Raw genomic sequence first — 22,244 nt, forward strand, 5'->3', positions numbered from 1 at the left:
GAAGTTGGGGAATGTGTTTTGGGGTGTCATTTTACATATACCCATGCTGGGTGGGAGATATCTTGGCAAAAGACAACATTTCCAATTTTTTTTTTATTCAAAGTTGGCATTTGACCAAGATATTTATCTCACCCAGCATGGGTATATGTAAAATGACACCCCAAAACACATCCCCCCCCAACTTCTCCTGAGTACGGCGATACCACATGTGACACTTTTTTGCAGCCTAGATGCGCAAAGGTGCCCAAATTCCTTTTTAGGAGGGCATTTTTAGACATTTGGATCCCAGACTTCTTCTCACGCTTTAGGGCCCCTAAAAAGCCAGGGCAGTATAAATACCCCACATGTGACCCCATTTTGGAAAGAAGACACCCCAAGGTATTCAATGAAGGGCCTGGCGAGTTCATAGAAAAAAAATGTGGGCATAAGTTAGCGGAATTTATATTTTTATTTTTTTTTCTCGGTCTCAATTTCCAATAACTTGGGACAAAAATTTAAATCTTTCATGGACTCAATATGCCCCTCAGCGAATACCTTGGGGTGTCTTCTCTTCAAAATGGGGTCATTTGTGGGGTGTTTGTACTGCCCTGGCATTTGAGGGTCTCCCCAATCATTACATGTATGGCCAGCATTAGGAGTTTCTGCTATTCTCCTTATATTGAGCATACAGGTAATGAGATTTTTATTTTTTTCCATTCAGCCTGCCTCTGGGCTGAAAGAAAAAAATGAACGGCACAGATTTCTTCATTTGCATCGATCTATGTGGATGAAAAAATCTCTGCCCAAAAAAAGAGGGGAAAGGCGTCTGCCAGGACATAGGAGCTCTGCCCAACATCCATACCCACTTAGCTCGTATGCCCTGGCAAACCAGATTTCTCCATTCACATCAATCGATGTGGATGAATAAATCATTGCCGGGATTTTTTTTTTTTTTATATATACAAAGTGTTTGCCAAAGCATATGAACACTGCCACCTTCTCGGCTCATATGCCTCGGCAAACATATCTTTTACTGCAGAGGAGAAATCTCGTCTTGCAGCGCCACATACACCGACTTGTGTGTAATCTGACAGCAGTGCAATGCTTCTGTCAGAATGCACATCAGTGCTGCAGCTAGTCGGATCGGTTGGTCCACCTGGAAGGTAAAAAAAAACAAAAAAGAAAAAACCAGGCTGCAACGCAATAATTTTATTAACTTTATAATAACTTTAGAACTGAACATATAAACTTTTTTGAACTCTTGAAACTGAACTTTAACTTTTTTGCTTACTGGTGGTTTTTTACCTTTTTATAGGACAAATCTCCTTCCCCATGGGACAATGTGCAAAGCGCTAATCGCCCAAAGATGTGGCGAAGTACATTATGCACTTTATCCCAGGTGAAAGGAGAGGTTTGCAGCAGCTGTGTAAATGGGCCCTAATAGCCCTGTGTGCCTGTCCTCTGAGATGCAATCCCTATGCCAAGTGTACCTGTGTGTGGTACTTCCAGAAACACTCTCCAAAGCATAGGGCAGGGTGGTCAGGACAGAAATAGCAGGTGTCACGCCTTATTCCACTCCTGCTACAGACACATCTTTTTCGGGGTGACGGTTGGGTTGAGGTACCAGGAACGACATTGGGGAAATGTCGCTTGTGTAGACGGCTAACTACACTGGTGGATGGGGCCACGGAACCTGCTGGGTACAGGAGGTTCTCGATCTCTTCCTGAAATTTGAGGAAGGATCCTGTTCTCCCAGCCTTACTGTAGAGAACAAAACTATTATACAGAGCCAATTGAATCAAATATACAGACACCTTCTTATACCAGCATCTGGTTCTGCGGGAAACTAAATAGAGACAACATCTGGTCATTGAAGTCCACCCCTCCCATGTGAAGGTTAGTCGTGGACTGAGGGGCTTTTCAATGACATGGGTTGCTCGCTCAATTTGTATTGTGTCTGCGTGAATGGAGGAGAGCATGTAAACGTCACGCTTGTCTATCCATTTCACCGTGAGCAGTTCTTGGTTACACAAGGCAGCCCTCTTCCCCCCCCCCCCCCTTGCAAGACGGGTGGTAACGAGCCGTTGGGGGAAGCCCGCGCGACTAGTTCGCGGTGCCACAGCAGCCATTCTTTTCTGGAAACAAATGCCTGAAGAGGGCCACACTTGTGTAGAAATTGTCCACATAAAGATGGTACCCTTTGCCAAAAAAGGGTGACACCAAGTCCCAGACTGTCTTCCCACTGCTCCCCAGGTAGCCAGGGCAACCGACCGGCTCCAGGGTCTGATCTTTTCCCTCATAGATCCGAAATTTGTGGGTATAGCCTGTGGCCCTTTCACAGAGCTTATACAATTTGACCCCATACCGGGCACGCTTGCTTGGGATGTATTGTTTGAAGCCAAGGCGCCCGGTAAAATGTATAAGGGACTCGTCTACGCAGATGTTTTGCTCGGGTATACAAATCTGCAAACTTCTGGTTGAAGTGGTCTATGAGGGGCTGAATTTTGTGGAGCCAGTCAAAAGCTGGGTGGCCTCTGGGACGGGAGGTGGTGTTGTCGCTAAAGTGAAGGAAACGCAGGATGGCCTCAAAACGTGCCCTGGACATAGCAGCAGAGAACATGGGCATGTGATGAATTGGGTTCGTGGACCAATATGACCGCAATTCATGCTTTTTGGTTAGACCCATGTTGAGGAGAAGGCCCAGAAAAATTTTAATTTCGGAAAGGCTGGGCATGATAGCTTCCCGGGTTGGCGGATATAAATTGAGTGGCATACCGATTTGTTTCTGCCACAACTAAGTCCAAGAGCTCCGCAGTCAAGAACAGCTCAAAAAATCCCAGGGCCAAACCGATCTGAGCTGTGTCAACCCGAACTCCAGACTGGGCGGTGAAAGGGGGAACTACAGGTGCGGCTGGAGTTGGGGACTGCCAATCAGGATTTGCCAGCACCTCAGGGATTCTAGGAGCTCTACGGGCCCGTCTGTGCGGTGGCTGCGACGGGGTAACTACTGCACGTGCCACCATACCAGCTTCAACTGCCCTTCTGGTGCTCGCCACTTCACCATGTTGTACGGCAGTGCTGGTACTAGGTCCAGGGAGGGCTGCGCTGCTGGTGTACGCCTCACCATGTAATCCAACAGCACCAGCCCCACTCTGCTGCCCTTGAAGCGGATCCTGCGCAACCTGTGGTGTAGCGACACGGGGCCGGGTACGCCTGGTGCGATCAGGGACCTCAGCCTCCTCGTCCGAACTTTGGGTCAGAGTGCCACTGCTTTCTACAGGTTCATATTCTGACCCACTAGATTCGTCAGATGAGGGTTCCCATTCCTCATCCGACTGGGTCAGAAGCTTGTAGGCCTCTTTAGAAGAATACCCCCTGTTTGACATTTGGGCAACTAAATTAAGGGGTATTCCCTGATACTACCCAAGAAGAAAAGCAAGCCTGTCTTACAAATGGGAGGCTAGCGAAGTACCGGAGGCCGCTGCGGTTGATAAAAAAAATATTGAAACTGATTTTTTATTTTTTATCGCCGCAGCGCGTGTAAAGTAATTGTGCAGTGATCCCAAAAAATATATTTTTTTGTCACTGCGGCGGCGTGGGCGAACACACGTGTGGGCGACCGATCAGGCCTGATCGGGCAAACACTGCGTTTTGGGTGGAGGGCGAACTAAGGTGACACTAATACTACTATAGATCTGACCGTGATCAGTTTTGATCACTTCCAGATACTATAAAAGTACAAAAGCTGATTAGCGATACGCTAATCAGCGAATAAGTGACTGCGGTGCGGTGGGCGCTAACTGATCGCTAAACTACCTAACCAAGGGGCCTAAACTATCCCTAAAACCTAACAGTCAATACCAGTGAAAAAAAGTGACAGTTTACACTGATCACTTTTTTCACTAGTGATTGACAGGGGCAAGAAGGGGTGATCAAGGGGTTAATTGGGGTGCAGGGGGGGGGGGGTGATCTGGGGCTAAGTGTGCTGTTTGGTGCTACTCACTGTGTAGCCTGCTCCTCTGCTGAGACCAACCGACTAAAAGGACCAGCAGAGGAGCAGGGAAGCCATTTAACACATCATATTTACTAATATGATGTGTTAACTGGCTTCTGATTAGTTCTTTTTTTTAGTTTTTTTTAAATCGCCAGCCTGCCAGCAACGATCATTGGCTGGTGACGTGACCCCCTCGAACTTTTGCCGGCCCGCAATGCGCATGCGCCAGGCCGGCTAAGCGCGAGATGACACGTATATGCGTGACTCTGCGCAGCGCTGCCGCCTCGAACGCAAATCTGCGTTATATGGTCCGGAGGCGGTTAAAGGGGTTCTGCACTCTCATTTAACTGATCTGTCCTCTGGATAGATCATCAGCTTAATCAGATTATCAGTTAAATGAAGGTGAAGAACCCCTTTAAGGGTACTTTCACATTAGTGGTTTTTGTGGATCTGCAAAAAATGCTTCGTAACAATAAGGCCCCTTTCACACGAGCGAGTTTTCTGCGTAGGTGTAATTCGTGACATGAAAGCATAGCACCCGCACTCATCCTGACCCATTAATTTCAATGGGTCTGTGTACATGAGTGTTTTTCACGCATCAGTTCTGCATTTCGTGAAAATCGCAGCATGTTCTATATTCTCACGCTTTTCACGTAGCCCTGGCCCCATAGGAGTGAATGGGGCTGCATGAAAAACGCATTGCATCCGCAAGTGCAATCAGTTTTTCACTGATGGTTGCTAAGATGTTTTTAAACCTTCAGTTTTTTTTATCACACGCGTGAAAAACTCATCAAAATGCATTGCACCCACGTGGAAAAAACTGAATGCAATCGCAGACAAAACTGACTGAACTTGCTTGCAAAATAGTGTGATTTTTTTTCACTGAACGCATCCGGACATAATCCGTCACGCTCGTGTGAAAGGGGCCTAATACAACCACGTGCATCAGTCATGAACAGATCCGGTTGTATAATGTCTTCTATAGCCATAAAGGATCCGTCATGAACCCCATGAAAAGTCAATGGGGGACAGATCACTTTTCTATTGTCAGAGAAAAACAATCCATCCCCATTGACTTGCATTGTCACGACATTTTGCGACACACCACATGGCAGACAGAAAAACCCTGCAGGCAGCGTTTTGGTGTCCGCCTCCAGAGTGGAATAGTGACTGAACGGAGGCAAACTGATGCCTTCTGAGCGGATCCTTTTTAATTCAGAATGCATTAGGCCAAAACTGATCTCTTTTGGACCGCTTGTGGGAGCCCATAATGGATCTCGGAAACAAAAAGCCAAAACGCTAGTGTTAAAGTAGCCTTATTCTGTTTCCTGTTCTTATAAACCATCTAGGGATGAGAATTGAGCTTCGAATCCAAAGTTGATTGGTTCCTAAACTTCATTTTAATGCTGTCTGGAGACCTATCTCTTAATAGTATTAAAATGTATGTGCTGCAGCAAAGCGAAACTCATGAAGTCCAAAGTCACGCAAGACTTGGTAAATGACCTCAGTCCTGCAAATTTAAAAACTGGAATCTATAGTCTGCTTTGGTTCTGAGGTACCAATGCAGACTTCAGATTCCTTGTTTTACAGTTGTAGAATCGTTGCCCACTTTGAAGCAAATTTTGCCTCCCAAAGCTCATGCATTTTAATGCTGTACGGAGACGGGTCTCCGTACAACATTAAAACAAATTTAGAAACAAATTGACTTTGTATCTTGGATACAAACCTCTGTTTGCTCACCCCTATAAACGCCCTAGGTCAGTGATGGCGAACCTTTTAGAGACCAAGTGCCCAAAATGCAACCTAAAACCCACTATCGCAAATTGCCAACATGGCAATTTAACATTAATACCAACAGAGGTCATGCTATGTTTTTTCAGGAAGAGTAAAAATACTCCTCTTACCATTCTTAAGGAGTATTTTTATATATATTTTTTTTTTCTGATGTGGAGTACAAAAGCAGGGCTGTGGAGTCGGTAGATAAATAAATGCTTGAACTCCTCCATTTTTGGTGCTCCTGACTCCTCTGTATTTAATATGCAAATGTATTTTATACATTCCTTGAAGGAAAGAAAGGCAACATACATGTCATTACCACAGAACTACTGGCTAGGAAGCTAAGTCTACTGTATTGACAGTTTAAAGGGATTCTGTCACCAGGATTAACAATATAGCAATATTTATATGTGCCAATTAGTCTCCATGCAGTGTTTAAAATGATCCCACTGTTTATGCTTTGTGTGGTAGATTCTTTATAAAACCCGATCTTGATATGTAAATTATATACCTGACAGGAGCCCAAGGGGTTGTCCCACGATATGTTGGAGCCCAGCACCGCCTGGCACTTAATTTATTCACTCCACTATCCCTGACGTCAGTTCTTCTCAGTGCCATAATCTTTCAGAGGGAGCCGGCGCATGCGCAGTTCACTCATCAAAGCCGGTGCCAGTAGTCTGCACAGGCGCAGACTACAGTGTCCACCGTGCCTGCGTGAGATTACAGCACTGAGAAGAACTGATGTCGGGGATAGTGGAGTGAATAAATTAAGTGCCAGGCGGTGCTGGGCTCCAACGTATTGTGGGACAACCCCTTGGGCTCCTGTCAGAAGTAATTTACATAAGATCGGTTTAAATAAGAATCTAACACACAGAGCATAAACGGTGGGATCATTTTAACCACTACCCGACCGCCTAATGCAGGATTGCATCCTGCAGGCAGCCGGGTTATTCCTTGTGGATGCATCGGCACATCTCGCGGGAGGCGAGATTTCCTGTGTGCGCGCGCACAGGATCGGAAGGTAAACTAGTTGATCTACAGCCTGCCAGCAGCTTTGTAATAAGTAGCACTACACCGAATCCCCCCCCCCCCCGCCTCCCCGGGTTTTATTAACCCTGATCAACACGCACACGCATTCAGTCTGCCCCACCGCAGTGACAGAATTATTTTTTTCTGATCACTGCAAAAACACCATAAAATCGCTGTGGCACTTTCATGAGGGGCATGGCGAGTTCCTAGAATTTTTTTTTTTTTTGGCACAAATTAGCACCCCTGCCCTTCAGGTATTTGAGGTAGTGGTGCTTGTGCAGGTGCGGATTCACCTAAATTATCTTGGTGTAGTCTCATTTCCAGCTGCTGCAAAGTCCAATTACAATGCATTCACTTGAATGGGATGAAGCGCTTGTTGCACTGCCTCTACAAAGGTGACACAGGTAACTTGAACTTTTGTCACTTGCACTAGCAACAGAGTGTTGTAAGTCAGATCCCTGCTACCAATCATACTGCTGACTTGGCAATATCTTTGCACAGCCCCATTTAAGGCTACTTTAACACTAGGGTTTTGGGATCCGTTCAGGGCTCTCACAAGCGGTCCAAAACAAATTAGTTTTGCCCTTAATGCATTCTGAATGTATAGGCCCCTTTCACACGAGCGAGTTTTCTGCGCGGGTGCAATGCGTGACGTGAACGCATAGCACCCACACTGAATCCTGACCAATTCATTTCAATGGGTCTGTGTACATGAGCATTGTTTTTCACGTATCAGTTCTGCGTGGCGTTAAAATCACAACATGTTCTATATTCAGCGTTTTTCACGCAGCCCTGGCCCCATAGAAGTGAATGGGGCTGCGTGAAAAACGCATTGCATACACAAGCAAGTGCGGGTGTGATGCGTTTTTCACTGATGGTTGCTAAGAGATGATGTTTGCACCGTTTGTGTCCATCTGACCCAAATGGATCCGTCCTGACACACGCAATGTAAGTCAATGGGAACTGAACAGTTTTCACTGGCACAATAGAAAACGGATCCATCCTCCATTGACTTTCAATGGCGTTTAGGACGGATCCGTCTTGGCTATGTTAAAGATAATACATCTGTTCTGAACAGATGCAGACGGTTGTAATATCTGAACGTGTGTGTATATAAATAAAAAAAAGTAAATAGTTTTTTTTCCATCTGGTAATGGGGCTACTGCTGAATGTAACTTTCTGCTTTTGACTTGTGATCTCCCAGAGTGGCAGCTGTTTCTTTTTGAATCTGTCATTTTGAGTTTAAGATGAACATAAATGTAACATGTATTTTCTTTAACACAGAAGGATGATCTAGGGAGAAGTAAGGATTGCTGGGGATGCCCTACTGACACCCCAGCGCTCTCTACATGCAGCAATGCTGACATCTTCCGCAGGATAAACGCCATGCTGGATAATTCTCTGGACTTCACTGGTGTCTGCACTACCCCAAATGCCAAGGGTAAATGTGACCATCTTCCAGGTATACTTTTTGTAAACTTTGCTACACAAGCCTAAATTTTTTTTATTTTTTTTTTTTAAGGGTCCTTGAGTTTTCATACACCTTGTCAGACATATCAAACATTTTGATCGGAAGGTGTGTGAGGTGCTGAGAACCCATGGATCCCTAGAATGAGGAGAAACGCTTGCATATTGCGTGTACTCCTCACTGCAGCAGATGGCCTCCACAATCAGACCCCACCACTGATCAAGATGTTTGGCATGAGAAGTTTATGAACTCTATGACCCTTTAACCATTAATATGCCCATCCTTCTTAGCAAAGTCAGTGTTGCCCAAATATCCACAGAAGAGGTACTTGCTGTTCTACGTACACTACTGCAGGCTACAGCATGGACTTTGGAGGCTTATGGCAAGATCTAATGACAGCTGAATTATGCCAAATTTGACTTAACTATTTTCTTATCATAATGTATAGTAGCACCCATTTAGTTGCAAAGGCATTTTAAGCGCCTAATCATTTACATGATCTTAAAATACTTTGGAATATGCAATGTAATCCCCTCTTGTGAAGGTTATCCCTATGGCTTCCTGGTAAACAGCCGCTCATAGAGCAGGCTCTTGTCTGTATTCCAGGCAAACAGATTATGCTAGCACAATGATGAAGCCTTGCATTGCTGCTGCTGATTCAGGCTTGGAGTATATCCAGAACTGTGGGAGGGGTTCTGGAAGGGCTGGGAGAGGGATGAAGGCAGGGCCCCTTGAAGCAAAGTAGCTGCATTTATGTGCGCAGAAGTCTGCTTGTATCTGTTTCCTCTTATTCTGACAGCTGCAGATCCTACTGAAACTCCAGGTTCTGCATTAGATGCAACGACTAGGCTTAATTTCTGAAGGCAGAAAGGGAGTTTTGGCAGTAATGCAGTGGTTTAGGGGGATGGCAGTGGGTGCTACCTGCTGCAGGTGCAGACTTCCTTTCATTTAACATAATGTCGGCTAAACAAGGGTCTTTCATTCCTGTTCCTGAGCAGATTTTACAGATTCAGAAGGAGCTACAGCAAGCAGGATGCTCTTCCCAACGTCACACGATCAGTCTCCTCGTGGCCTTCCTGACACAAATGATTTGTGCCTTGGTCTGCAATCCCTTAGCCTCACGGGTTGGGACAGACCGTGGAGCACTCAGGACTCTGAGCTTTCTGGGTTGACCAGCACACCATCAGCTGCCCAGTCAGGTGAGGCCCTCTTAATTTCATATGTTGCTGATATGGTTGGGCTATAAAGGCTTACTACTGCAGTTTACAAACTAATATTTATTTCTTGTAAATAATTTGGAAAGACTTTGTTCAGTTTCATTTGTGCAGTAAACATGAGATTACATTATTGTTCCCTGGGATAGGATTGTTTGCGTTAATGTTTCTTGGCATTAGCCTGGTACCATCCATGGTCACAGTGCAATAAAGGTTTCAGCACTCTAGCGCCAATCAGTATCAAGAGCACTAGTGGAAATGGCCACGCACCGCTTTGGTCAAGGACCTGGAATGGAGCAGCAGGGAGAAGGCTCTGACACTGATGTCTCAGCCACAATATTGGAATTGCGGAGGAAAGGCTGGGCCCCTGCTGCAACAATCAATGGGGGGGCCTCACAAGTTGGGTCTCCTCTGCTTTAGTATTTATACCTACAATATAAATGAATTACCGTCTGACAGGAATAGGTAAATGTTAACTATGTGAAGGGGAGCAATTTTTGGCACTGCCTAAACATCAAAGCACCAGATAGTGGCCTCTGCTTGCTTAGAGCAGGAGCTCTGGAATTGAGGTGCATGCTTTTATGGGTCTCTAAACGAACAAAAAATGTTCATTGCTCTAAAGCAGACCCTTTAAAGGGGTTGTCTGGGTTCAGAGTTGAACCCAGACATACACAGAATATCACCCAGGCAGCCCCCCTGGTGGCGGCTTTAGCACTGCCATAGCTGTCTTACAGGCTAGGGCAGTGCTAAAGCCCGCCCATCAGTGCCGTTGTCACAGGCTCACTGCTTGGTGGAAGCCTGTGCCTGGAAGCCCTAGTGAGAGCCCGGTACGTCACCGAAACTCCATAACATGCCTTTGCCCTGCATGATTCAGCACTGGGCAAAGGAGGGCATTGGAGCATGAAGTGCAGCGATTCTCATATTAGTTCAGCTCTGAACCTGGACAACCTTTTAAATTTGCCTAGTATTTCCACTCTCCTCCAACTACTAAGTAAAGCAATGTTAAATGAGTTATCCAATATAATTAAAAATCTTCAAGCCCCAGAATGGTCTAAAACAAATATTTTATACTGGTCTTTGCCCATGGCCAGTCCTTTTGCTGCTTTGTCAGCTTATATTGGTATTTTTATTGGGTTATTCCAGCTATGAAATGTTTTCTATCCATAGGATAGAGGATCCTGCTCCTGGAAACCCCACCAATCATGAGAACAGAGGCCCCATATTGTATCCCTCAAGGCCAACAACATAATGAACAGAGCAGTAGTTCAGGCATGTGTACTGCTGCTCCATTTATCTCTATAGGAGTTCTGGAGACAACGCTCAGCTATCATTAGGAGAAAGAAAATGGCTGTCGTCCTATTGGCACATACAAAACCTGTCCTAATCACACAGGACGAGTCTCTTCTGAACTGAAAAGAGCTGCCTCATCCTCTCTGCTTTAATTGTCAGGGATTGATTAGGGATGAGTGAATTTAATATTTTGACTTGTGTTGTGGTATTTACTAATTTATTAATTGCATTATGGATCCTGTTACCACTGACCATAACACAATTCAATGATGGAATGCCTTTTAGAGGCATTCCGTTATTCATGCCATCACAATAGAAGTCTATGGCCTGCATAACTGATCCGTCCAGTTTCCGTTATGCAGGAGAGGAATCCAGCATAACAGATGGGACAGATCCATTATGCAGGCCATAGACTTCTATTATGATGGGATGCCTCTAAAGGCATTCCATTATGCATCCAGTCATGGAATTATGGTCTGTGGTAACGGAATCCATAACGCAATTCAGTAAATGCCACAACACAAACTCATTTCAAAATGAGTTTCGCTCATCCTTAAAGGGGTATTCCCATCTTAATGATCACTGTTAAATCTGTTAATGATTTTAACAGTGATAAGTTTTCTAACTATATTTAACTAATTCCCACCCCTTAGAAAAAATGAACATGTACTTGCCTGACTGTTGCCTTCAGTATCCCCTGGTTACGGCCACAGCTCATCTCAGGAATCGTGGTGGCTGCGCTTGCGCAGACTACTTCTTCTCTTCTGCCGGCCACACGCAGTGCCGAAAGTGCACGCCAAGGCCACATGCGCTATGGTGATTTCTTCCTGGCTAGTATAGTATATTTGCCAGGAAGAAGTCACCAGGGCGCATGTGCACGTTCAGGGGTGCGGGGTGCACGTTCAGTCAGCGTCAATCAAGATGAAGCCCGCCGCCTGCCGAAACCAGGAAGTGGACAGCGCGCCGGGAGCAGGCAAGTATAAAACTGCGTGATAAGAATACCCCTTTAATGATCCTGAATACAGTATAATATGATCTTCAGCTGAATCTCTGAAGGAATGGTGTTCATGAGGAGGTGGGGATGTGGCTGAGCAGCAGCACTTGTATGCAGTCTCTATTACCACAATCTGTCCTGTCTGTCCTCTGTACTTAAAGGGGTTGTCCGGGTTCAGAGCTGAACCCGGACATACCCTTTTCTCGCCCAATTTCCTTGGGGGACACAGAAGACCTTGGGTATAGCTCAGCTCCCTAGGAGGCGTGACACTAAGTGAAAACTGTTAAGCCCCTCCTCCATCAGCTATACCCTCAGCCTGGAGAGAGAGACTGCCAGTTTTTGCTTAGTGTCCAAGGAGGCAAGACACTCCCTGCTACTGCAGGGCTGTTTTCTCCTTGTTTAAATTTTGATTTTTACTCTTTTCTTTTTGTTCCAGATCATCAGGGACAACAGAGACGCACTAGACCTCTGTTTCTCCCGGGGTTGAGCTGCGCCAGTGCCGGTCACCTGCACTGCTGCCTCCCCCACAGAAGACAAGGTGGATCAGGGCAGCCCAGCTCCCCTACATCCCGCCAGCGCAAGGGTCGCCCGCACGCCAAGTCCCTCTCCCAGCGTCCTGCCACTACGGTGCCAGTAGCTGAAGGGGCGACCCTGCTGGAATGGACCGAGGGTGAAGACAACTATGGTGAGAGAGTGGCTTCTCCAGCCCTACGTCCCCCACCCTGGTCTCCTGCGTGCCTGACCCCCCCATACTGGGCCTCTGGACCCTTCGGTCACTGCTGGACCTAGGCTGGCCCCTGGGGTGCTGCGGGGCGACATTCCACTCCCTGCTCCCTCTCCTCCCTTCTGGCCCTCATGGGACATTTTAGCAGCAGAATGCTGCGAATAGGCAGCCACATCGCCTCCCTTCACTTATCAGCGTCCCTCCTGGGAACGCTGTGCTCGCATCCTCACGGGCACCCGGTCTCAGGGTCCCCCCATCCCCTCACCGATGCGCTGCTCTGGACCGGGGGCCTTTTCCTGACGGCAGTGCTGCTTGGGCGGCCGCACCTCCGGCGCTTCTTCCCGGCCTGCTGGGCCGCACCTCCGAGCTGGGCCGCACTTCCTTCCCGGCCCCCGACTGTTCCGGCCTGCGGAGTAGACTCCCGCGGCCGGCATTTGGCTTGAGCACGATGCTCCAACGATGCCGGCCGGGCGCCGCAAATTTTGGCCCAGGCTTCGGGCCTACTGGGCCGCATTCCGGCGCTCCACCCGGGCCCCTGACTTCCGGTCCGCGGGGTGGGCTTCCGCGGCCGGTTTGTCCAGGCAGTCCGCTCCGGTTTCCTGTGCGGCCCCGGTCAGCCGGGTGCCGCAGAAAATTTAGGCCCCGGCTTCACGGCCTGCTAGGCCGCAAACTTCCGGCCTCTGTTGGAGGGGGCGGGAACTTCTCCGGGCGTGAATTCTTCCCGCCTGGAGGTTCCCCGCCCCCAGGGGATCGCGGCGCCGCCTCCTCCTCCCTTCCAGGTTGGTTGGCTGTTAACCCTTCGGGTACCGGCGGCTCCCGATGGGCCTATATGGCTGGCGCGCCCCCCCCTCTACTTCTATGCTGGGCACCTGTATGGTGGCACTTCTTTCTGCCTCAGTGAGGCTATTTTTTATTTAGAGATGCATAACATGGTTAAGCTAATGGATTTCTTGTGCGCTGCGCAGGACGCTGCAGCCTTATCTCAGTAGCGCCGCCTGTCTGCGTGCTCCTTCCATGAGCGGCATGGTGTCGCACTCCCCGGCTGGTGCATGTTTCCCTTCTTTGCCCTCTCCGGGATACAGCGCTGGCCAAGTGCATGCGCTCTCCTTTTTTTCGGTTGGCAGAGTTAGTCACCCTCCAGCTATGGTAACTGCCATGTGCAGACAACCCCTTCCTAGGCGGGATACTGCACTCTCTCGGGCTGCAGGCTTGCCTGGTGCATGACCCCCCGCTTAGGTGGAATACTGCACTCTCACCGAATACGGTGTTGGCCATGTGCACGAGAACGCTGCACTCATTGGATTCGCTGCAGGCCATGTGCACAACCCCCTTCCATAGGCGGAATGCTGCACTCATTGGATTCGTTGCCGGTCTTGTGCATGTCCTCCTTCCATAGGTGGAATCTGCACTCTCACCAGATACGGTGTTAGTCTGGTGCACGGACCGCTGCACTTTCACTGGATTCACTGCCGGCCATGTGCGTGATTCCTTTCCATAGGCGAAACGCTGCTCTCACTGGATTTGATACCGGCCATGTGCATGACCCCCTTCCATAGGCGGAATGCTGCACTCACTGGATTCGCTGCCGGTCTTGTGCATGACCCCCTTCCATAGGCGGAATGCTGCACTCACTGGATTCGCTGCCGGTCTTGTGCATGACCCCCTTCCATAGGCGGAATGCTGCACTCACTGGATTCGCTGCCGGTCTTGTGCATGACCCCCTTCCATAGGCGGAATGCTGCACTCACTGGATTCGCTGCCGGTCTTGTGCATGACCCCCTTCCATAGGCGGAATGCTGCACTCACTGGATTCGCTGCCGGTCTTGTGCATGACCCCCTTCCATAGGCGGAATGCTGCACTCACTGGATTCGCTGCCGGTCTTGTGCATGACCCCCTTCCAGGGGCGGAATGCTGCACTCACTGGATTCGCTGCCGGTCTTGTGCATGACCCCCTTCCATAGGCGGTATGCTGCATTCTCATTGGATTCGCTGCCGGCCTTGGGCATGCCTTCTTCCCTCAAGTGCCATGCATACACCCTCACTGACTGGGGTCGTTCTCTCGCTGATAAGTTGCTGGCCGCGTGCAGGACCCCCTTCCATGGCGGGGTGCTCGCATTCTCCCTGGTTGCAATACTGGCCATGGGCATGGCTCCCCCTTCTGGGCAGCATACTGCACTCTCACCAGATACGTTGCTGGCCTCTAAGATGGGTGGAATGCTTGCACTCCCATTGGATACGGTGCTGGCCTTGTGCATGACCACCCCTCATTCCATGGGTGGACTTTTTGTACGCTCACAGGACTCGCAACTGTTCTTGTATGTGCTGTGCTGGACTTGTACTTGTCCCCATTCTTTGGCGAAGTAGTTGTTCTCTCACAAAATTCGGTGTTTGGTGGATTATTGCACACTCACTTAATGCTAGGATTACCCTGTGCATGTCCCCTTTTCACTAGGTGGACGTCCTGCTGGATGCGGTGTGGCCATGTGCATGGCCCTCTTCTGGGCGGAATATGGTATGTCTTCCTTCTCTGAAGTAGGTGCTGGTCTTGGGCATCACCCCCTTGTGGGGCGGGCTTTGCACGCTTGCTGCCCGCACTGTTTGCCAAGTACATTGCCCTCTCTTCTGGGCGGACTGCTTGCGCTCTGTCGCATGCCATACTAGTCTTGTGTATGTCCCCCTTCCGGTTGCACTTTGCACTTCTGTGGTTTCTGTGGGTCTCTGTGGCTGGCCCTCCTTGCTGTATGACTATTTCGCAGTGGGCGGACGCTCTTGTGCACTCTGTGCGTTGTTGGGCCGTGTATGCCTTCTCCTTCCATAGGTGGGTTGGCTTTCTCACTGCTTATGGGGCTGCTTGTACGTATGCCTCCATTCTTCCTGCGACTTGACGTTTTTCTCTTGGGATACGGTGATTGCCGCCGGCCTGGCACTCTTCTCTGAGGAGATCTTTCTGTTCACCTGGCCTGGACGGGCTCTATTCTCTACTGCAGCGAGCTGGGTGGTATCCATTCTCTGTTCGGAGGGTATATTTGGTGTTTCCGTTGTGACGGTATCCACCATATTCGTTGGCCCTTCCGCCTGGGGAGTGTTTGTGGTTCCTGGATGCGTACCCATTAGTTACCCTGTGGCATTGCTTCCCAGCGCAAGCGGTCACATGGTCGAGAGTGCTGTCTCCAGCGTCCCTCGCAGTCTACGTTGGCTCTGGCCAGGATTACGGTTCCCTCGCCTGTTGCCATTCCTCCTCTTGGATGCGTTTTGGTTTGAGTCCTTCCTGTTGGCACCCTCCGTGCTTCAGTTTGTTTTGCTACCAGGTTCTAGCCGCTCTTTTCGAGCAGGTCGCCCAACTTCTCTTGGTTGCTCGATTACCGAGGTCTCAGGGACCTCCACTTTCGATTCGTTAGGGTATTCGCCTTCTGCAAATTGGTGAGCCGGACATCTCTGAGTAGCGGAGTTCTGCTTTTGAGCGGTCCTGTGGCTTCCCTGTTGCCCACTCCTCCTTGCGGTTGGAGGGTGTCATCCGTCTTCTCGGCTATTTTTCTCTCGACGGCTCTGTTTTGGCTTCTCCTGGGTCAGTTTTACTCCGATGTGGCTTCTGCCCCGGCCAGGCTTCAGGGGCTGTTCCTTCACTGCCCTCCCCCCTGGGGAGACCATGGTTGTTCATATGGATGGTCCCGGTGTTCCTTATGACCTCGTACTGTCTCCATTGTTCACACTGGCTGTACTAGCTGTGTGCCTATTACCGGGTTTGCCGCATTCTGTCCTCCCGCTGGGTGCAGATTACTTTTACCATTCTGGGCGATGGTCCTGCTTGGACTTTACCTTCTCGGTAACCTGGCGGGCCTACTTTCTTCTGTCAAGATTACCCTTCAAGCCCCCACTTCGGGTCTGTAGAACACCTTCCTGTGGTGGCTACAATGACAAGGACTTTAGCCTGACTTGTCCTGGAGTCTGTTGGAAACTGGCCGGGTCCCTTTCGGTTCCTTCCGTTTGTCCATCTGCTCCCCCACTCCGCGTGGATTCGGGACGGCGTGCTCGGGGGCCGACGGGACCAGTTTTCACAACCTTTTTGCCTGTGTCACTGATTTGCGCTTACTCGCATTGGATTTCCTCCCGTCTGCCCAGACGAGTCCAGCGAGCACACTAGTGTTCGCTCCCGGCCGTGCTTCGTCCAGGTTCTGTTGTCTGACTTGGGGTCTTCCCTGGGGTTCTTTAGGAAGCTGGGCATTCACCCAATTCTGCCTTTCTCTTCCCGTGATTCGGTCTTCTCCAGTCTGGCCTGGACCTGCGACTGGGACTCTGTTACTTGAAGTGTCTGCAGTTTTTTTGCTTGGACATCTCCGACTCTTGTCGACGCTCGGTCTCTTGTTTCCAGGAGGTCCGCGCCAAGGTTCACGGCTCCTGGGTGCTTTCCTCCACTTTAACCACATGGCTATTGCTGTGGTTACTGCTCAAGGGCAGGGCTCTGTTTTTTTTTTTTTGTCACCGTTCATTTCACCAGAGCGGTTGGTGCCTCCGGGGCCGGAGGCATTGGGCTTCAGCCATGTCATTGTGCAGTGTGGCCACGGTCTTCCTTGCACTCTTTACCAGGTTTTCCTGGGTGCGTACTCTGGCGGCGGCTGCTGCCTTGGGCCGCCTGGTTTTTGCAGGTGGCATTTCCTTGCTGCCTTCGGGTGCTTCGCCTTGGTGCTGTGGTCCCTCCCCTCTTGGACTGCTTTTGAACGTCCCAAGGTCTTCTGTGTCCCCCAAGGAAATTGGGCGAGAAAACGAGATTTTTGTATAACTTACCAGTAAAATCTCTTTCTCGCTCTTTCCTTGGGGGACACAGCACCCACCCATTCATTGGTTTTTTTCTGCACGGTTTCCGAGTTTTGTTTACCCGTTGGGTAGTTGGCTTGTTGTTTCCACTTGTTGGACTTTGCCTTTTCTCACTACTTGGACACGCAACTGGCAGTCTCTCTCTCTCCAGGCTGAGGGTATAGCTGATGGAGGAGGGGCTTAACAGTTTTCACTTAGTGTCACGCCTCCTAGGGAGATGAGCTATACCCAAGGTCTTCTGTGTCCCCCAAGGAAAGAGCGAGAAAGAGATTTTACTGGCAAGTTATACAAAAATCTCGTTATTTACACCCCGGCAGCCCCCCTGAGCCTAGCATCGGAGCATCTCATGCTCCGATGCGCTCCAGTGCCCTGCGCTAGATTGCGCAGGGCACGGGGTCTTTTGTTTTCAGTAAACACACTGCTGGGCGGTAACTTCCGCCCAGCGTTGTGTTTGACATCACTGGCTCTGAGGGGTGGGCTTTAGCTCTGCCCTTGCTGTTTTACTGGCTAGGGCAGAGCCAAATCCCGCACATCGGTGCCGGTGACATCACCAGGGTTCCTGTCAGCCCCATGGAGAGCCCCGGTACGTCACCGGAAAAATGCCTTTGCCCTGCGCAATTTAGCGCAGGGCAAAGGAGAGCATCGGAGCATGAACTGCTCCGATGCTCATGTCAGGGGGGCTGCCTGGGTGAAAATGGAGGGCTGTCCAGGTTCAGCTCTGAACCTGGACAACCCCTTTAAGGTCGCCTCATGAACTCCATTCCTTCAGATATTTGGCTGAAGATCATATTAAACTGTATTCAGGATAAATCCCTGACGGGTAGGAGTGATGAGGCAGCTCTTTGCCTCAGTGTGGTGAAGTAACTTGTCCTGCTGTGATTAGGACAGCTTTTGTGTACACTTTATTTCCCCAGAAAAAAAACAAGCTATTATAGCTAATCAAAGGTATTTGGGAATCGTTTTATAATAAGTAATATGTAATGTTTTTTCATTTTCTTAATTCCTGGAGAACATTTTTATTTTTTTAAAGGGGTTGTCCAAGTTATTATTGATGACGGCTTATTAACACAGCTGACAGCAGCAAAACTTGTGTTTATACATCTTCATAATCTATCAAAATTCATTTACTTTTACATTTTGTCCTTCTGAACACAAATTTCCTCTGTTAATTGTCGCACCCGCATACCTACATTCTAACTAGCTCCCCTGGACCAGGACACTCTAAGATTACAGCCTGTCCATTGGTGATGGGCTATAATGCATTGGTATTCAAGATGCACCAGTGCATTATAAAAGCAATGTCCCTTAGTGGAACTGAAGTTATTATAGGTTAAAGTTTAATATCGTCCTTGTGTAGTTGTAAACACATGTATATGGTATAGCACGGTTACCACAGTCCATATAATAAAGAACATGTTTTAAGGGAATTTCTGGGAATGATTTAAAATGGCCACCTGTCCTACAATGTGAACAGGGCTGGTTGCCTCCACTTGTAGAGCTGCTTAAGGGGGAAAGGTTTCTTGGCCTCACTACACTGCAATAGATTGTGATTCTGCCTGAGATGCTATCATGGCTGAGCAGCCTGACAAAGTGCCAGTGCAGTGAGACCCTACCCTCTTACTCCCCTAGACAGCTCTGAAACTGGAGGCATACAGTCCTGCTCTCATTCTGGGACAGGTTGCTGGCAGTCATTTAAAATCATTCCCAGAGAATAACTTTAAACCGCCCCATGAACCTACAGTGCCACATTGTTTTTGTATTTTATTTTTTCTTAATCTTCCTCCCCTGCCCCCTCTATAAAGTTATGTGCCAATGAAAACTTGAAGGGAACTTCAAGTTACCTCATAATATACACACAATGGTTACCTCATAATATACACACAAAGATGCCTCATGCTAATGAGCTGATTTTAGTCCAGCATTTAACAGCTATAGCCACTTCCCTGCCCACCTGCTGCTAATTCATATGGAAAATAACTGTCAATCAGCAGCAGGTAGGTGGAGAGTCAGCTCATGAATATTCAGGACTCTATCAGCTGGAGTTTTTTCAATACAAGATGTTGGTAGATTGACTAGGTCAAGTAAAGAAAGTGACCCAGCATTTTGCTAAGAGAATCAGTCACTTATTTATGTTGCCCTTAGTTAGGACACCATAAAACTGACTGGTTCCCCTTAAACTACAGCCTGCAGAATACAAACCCATATGCAGCTATATTGGCAGAAAAGGAATGTTCTTGCTCTTTGAATGCTGCAACATACTATCTTTACATGAGGCATGCTACTGGGCAATAGTAGTAAACAAAAAAAACTACACATTTGGCATAGTCATTGTACTCATTTATATTTATCCCAAATGGTGTCACTAAATATAATCCATCCTGCAAACTGCAAAAAAAACTTGTAGATAGAAACAAGAGAAAATCGCTTATCGATGATATCCAATCTCCCAGCCCTAGCTTCTACTAATACTTCTGTACAAGTGTATAGGGATTTTTACTAGGATGTAATGGTGGTCAGGACATGTCGGGCCTTTGGGCTTTAGCATGCCCCTCTCCCCATGACAAGTCTCTGGTTAAGGTTGGGCACTTCTGAATTTAATACATGAAAATACTTCTGCAGTTCGGGCAGTGATTCAGCAAAATGCATCCTTGGGGTCATTAGTGCCAAGTTTCAAAATAGATACTGCAGGGATGTAGAGCATACAGGCCTAGTGTGCACATGTAGTGCTGACTTGTATGCAAGTGTTATATTGGACTTTGAAATGGGATTTCATCCTCTGCATTGCAAATGCATGCACTTGGTGGTGTTGCGTTTTTTTATATATAAAGGTTTTTATACATGTTTGCCAAAGCTATGCCTATCAAATTGAAGTTGCTAGACTAACACAATCTTTCTCGAAAATCCTTAACAATTATGTATATTGTCAATTCTTCTCCTTAGTTTTCAACCTACTTGGCAACACTCTGGGCAAACCTCCACCACTTGGCTTCTTGCCATTGGACCCAATTGGCTCAGACTTGATGGAGAAGTACCCTTCCCCACTGCTACGACACTCTCGCCTGGACAGCCGCTCTATGTTAGACTCCCGTTCTAGCAGCCCTTCTGATTCAGACACTAGTGGATTCAGCTCTGGCTCGGACCACCTCTCGGACTTGATTGTAAGCAGAATCTAATGTTGCTGGAAACCATAACTAGTGATGCTTAAACTTTAGTCTGCAAGTAACTGGGTTCTAATGCACGGACCACCTAATCTAGAAATGTCATGGTATGTGTTCATGCTTTTATGTAGTGATTCTTGAATATAGTTGTAGTATCTGATCTATGGCTATTGAATAGGCTTTTGACAGCAGCACCATGTTTTAGCGGACACTGTATTGATGCTTCCCTTCTCCCTCTAACAGTCCAGTCTACGTATTTCTCCACCTCTACCTTTTCTTTCATTGGGGAGTGGAGTTTCCCGGGACCCTCTAAAGCTGGGGCTTGGCTCAAGGTTTGATCCAGATCATGCTGCTCTAGCTGCAGCCACTGCTTCCCCAATTGGAATGCCAAAAAGATGGCCTGGTACCTCTGTATGGCCATCATGGGACTTGCTGGAATCTGCTGATGATCCATTCAGCATTGAAAGAGAGGCACGCCTGCACAGACAAGCTGCAGGTAATTCCGCCGGTTTGTAATTTGTTTTTTCAGCTGTAAACTTACATTTATCATATCTTGAAGCCTTTTATTAGATTATTTGGCTTGGGCTACTCTCTCACTGCCGTTTCTGGGTCCGCCTGTGAGATCCGTTTCAAGGATCTCACAAGTGGCCCGAAACGGATCAGTTTAGCCCCAATGCTTTCTGAATGGATAAGGATCCATTCAGAATGCATCAGTTTGCCTCCATTCCGCTCTGGAGGAAACAAACGCTGCTTGCAGCGTTTTGATGTCCGTCTGACAAAACGGAGCCAAACGGATCCGTCCTGACTTACAATGTAAGTCAATGTGGATGGATCGGTTTTTACTGACACAATATGGTGCAATTGAAAACTGATCCGCCTCCCATTGACTTTCATGGTAATGCAAACAGATCTGTCCTGAATGGATACAAGCGTTTACATTATAGGTACAGATCAGTCTGTGCAGATACCACAGATCCGCACCTAAACACAGGTGTGAAAGTAGCCTTACACCTGAGGAGTCTGAAATGCTGTGTGGGGCATAAACATCCTTTGTTGTAATCTGCCCTTCAGAATGCCAGCACCAGGTGGTGGTGGTTCAACTTGGCGCTTTGGAACTGTTAATGGGGTATGTCCTGTTCCTTACACTCCACCGCATAAAAGTTCATGAAGTGTCTAGACGTGGTCTCCATTCAGTCTGTGGTCCATTGGCTGCCGGTTTACATACAGGAATGAGTAAATTTTCCTGTTAAGGAAAATTTATAAATTAATAACTAACCTGTTTCATACATTTTGGGTATCGCTGGAAGTCCAAACACCCCATACCTGTCTGCATGTGTTACCACTTAAGGATCTGACCTGCTGTAAAGCTTGCTCATGTCTTATTTGGTGTCTGTACAGTCAGTATGTTATGTGAATTTCCTCTTGGTGGCTTGAAATCAACATGTGGTCATATTTCATATCTGCCAGTTGGCTGGGCAAGAATGGAGGAGGCTGCAACCCTAGTCTATACCTGCAGCTTATCCAGTACCATCAGGAGGTAGAACATCGGGCTGAGGGTGCCAGATAAGTATGGCACAAATATAAGGGGGTGTCAATTTTCTGCACTCCAAGTTGGCAGGGACATGGATCCTAAAAAAATGCTGTCTTTCCAATACAGTGAGGATGAAGCTGTTCAGGCTTGTTCCAGGAGATCTCGCTTATGGAGATGGATGAGGACCTGCATTGAGTGGAGTCAAGAGACTTGCTAACAGTTTCTTCCTGCCCAGTGAGCAATGGGCAGGATTATTACTTAGACTGAAGGGAAA

The 22,244-nt window shown here is 48.0% G+C and overlaps 1 protein-coding gene across 4 annotated transcripts in view; it reads left to right on the forward strand.

Annotated features, from left to right (window-relative positions):
* CPEB1 (cytoplasmic polyadenylation element binding protein 1) overlaps positions 1-22,244 on the forward strand; it is a 60,069-nt gene that overhangs the window by 17,888 nt on the left and 19,937 nt on the right. For all 4 annotated transcript variants that reach the window (XM_044283344.1, XM_044283342.1, XM_044283341.1 and 1 more), the window contains exons 2-5: positions 8,063-8,240; positions 9,245-9,445; positions 20,222-20,439; positions 20,683-20,935. In XM_044283344.1, the coding sequence (XP_044139279.1) occupies positions 8,165-8,240; positions 9,245-9,445; positions 20,222-20,439; positions 20,683-20,935 (748 nt within the window). In that variant the 5' untranslated portion in view covers positions 8,063-8,164. The remainder of the gene's footprint in view (positions 1-8,062; positions 8,241-9,244; positions 9,446-20,221; positions 20,440-20,682; positions 20,936-22,244) is intronic.

This window comes from Bufo gargarizans, chromosome 2, assembly GCF_014858855.1.
Source record: "Bufo gargarizans isolate SCDJY-AF-19 chromosome 2, ASM1485885v1, whole genome shotgun sequence".
NCBI lineage: Eukaryota > Metazoa > Chordata > Amphibia > Anura > Bufonidae > Bufo > Bufo gargarizans.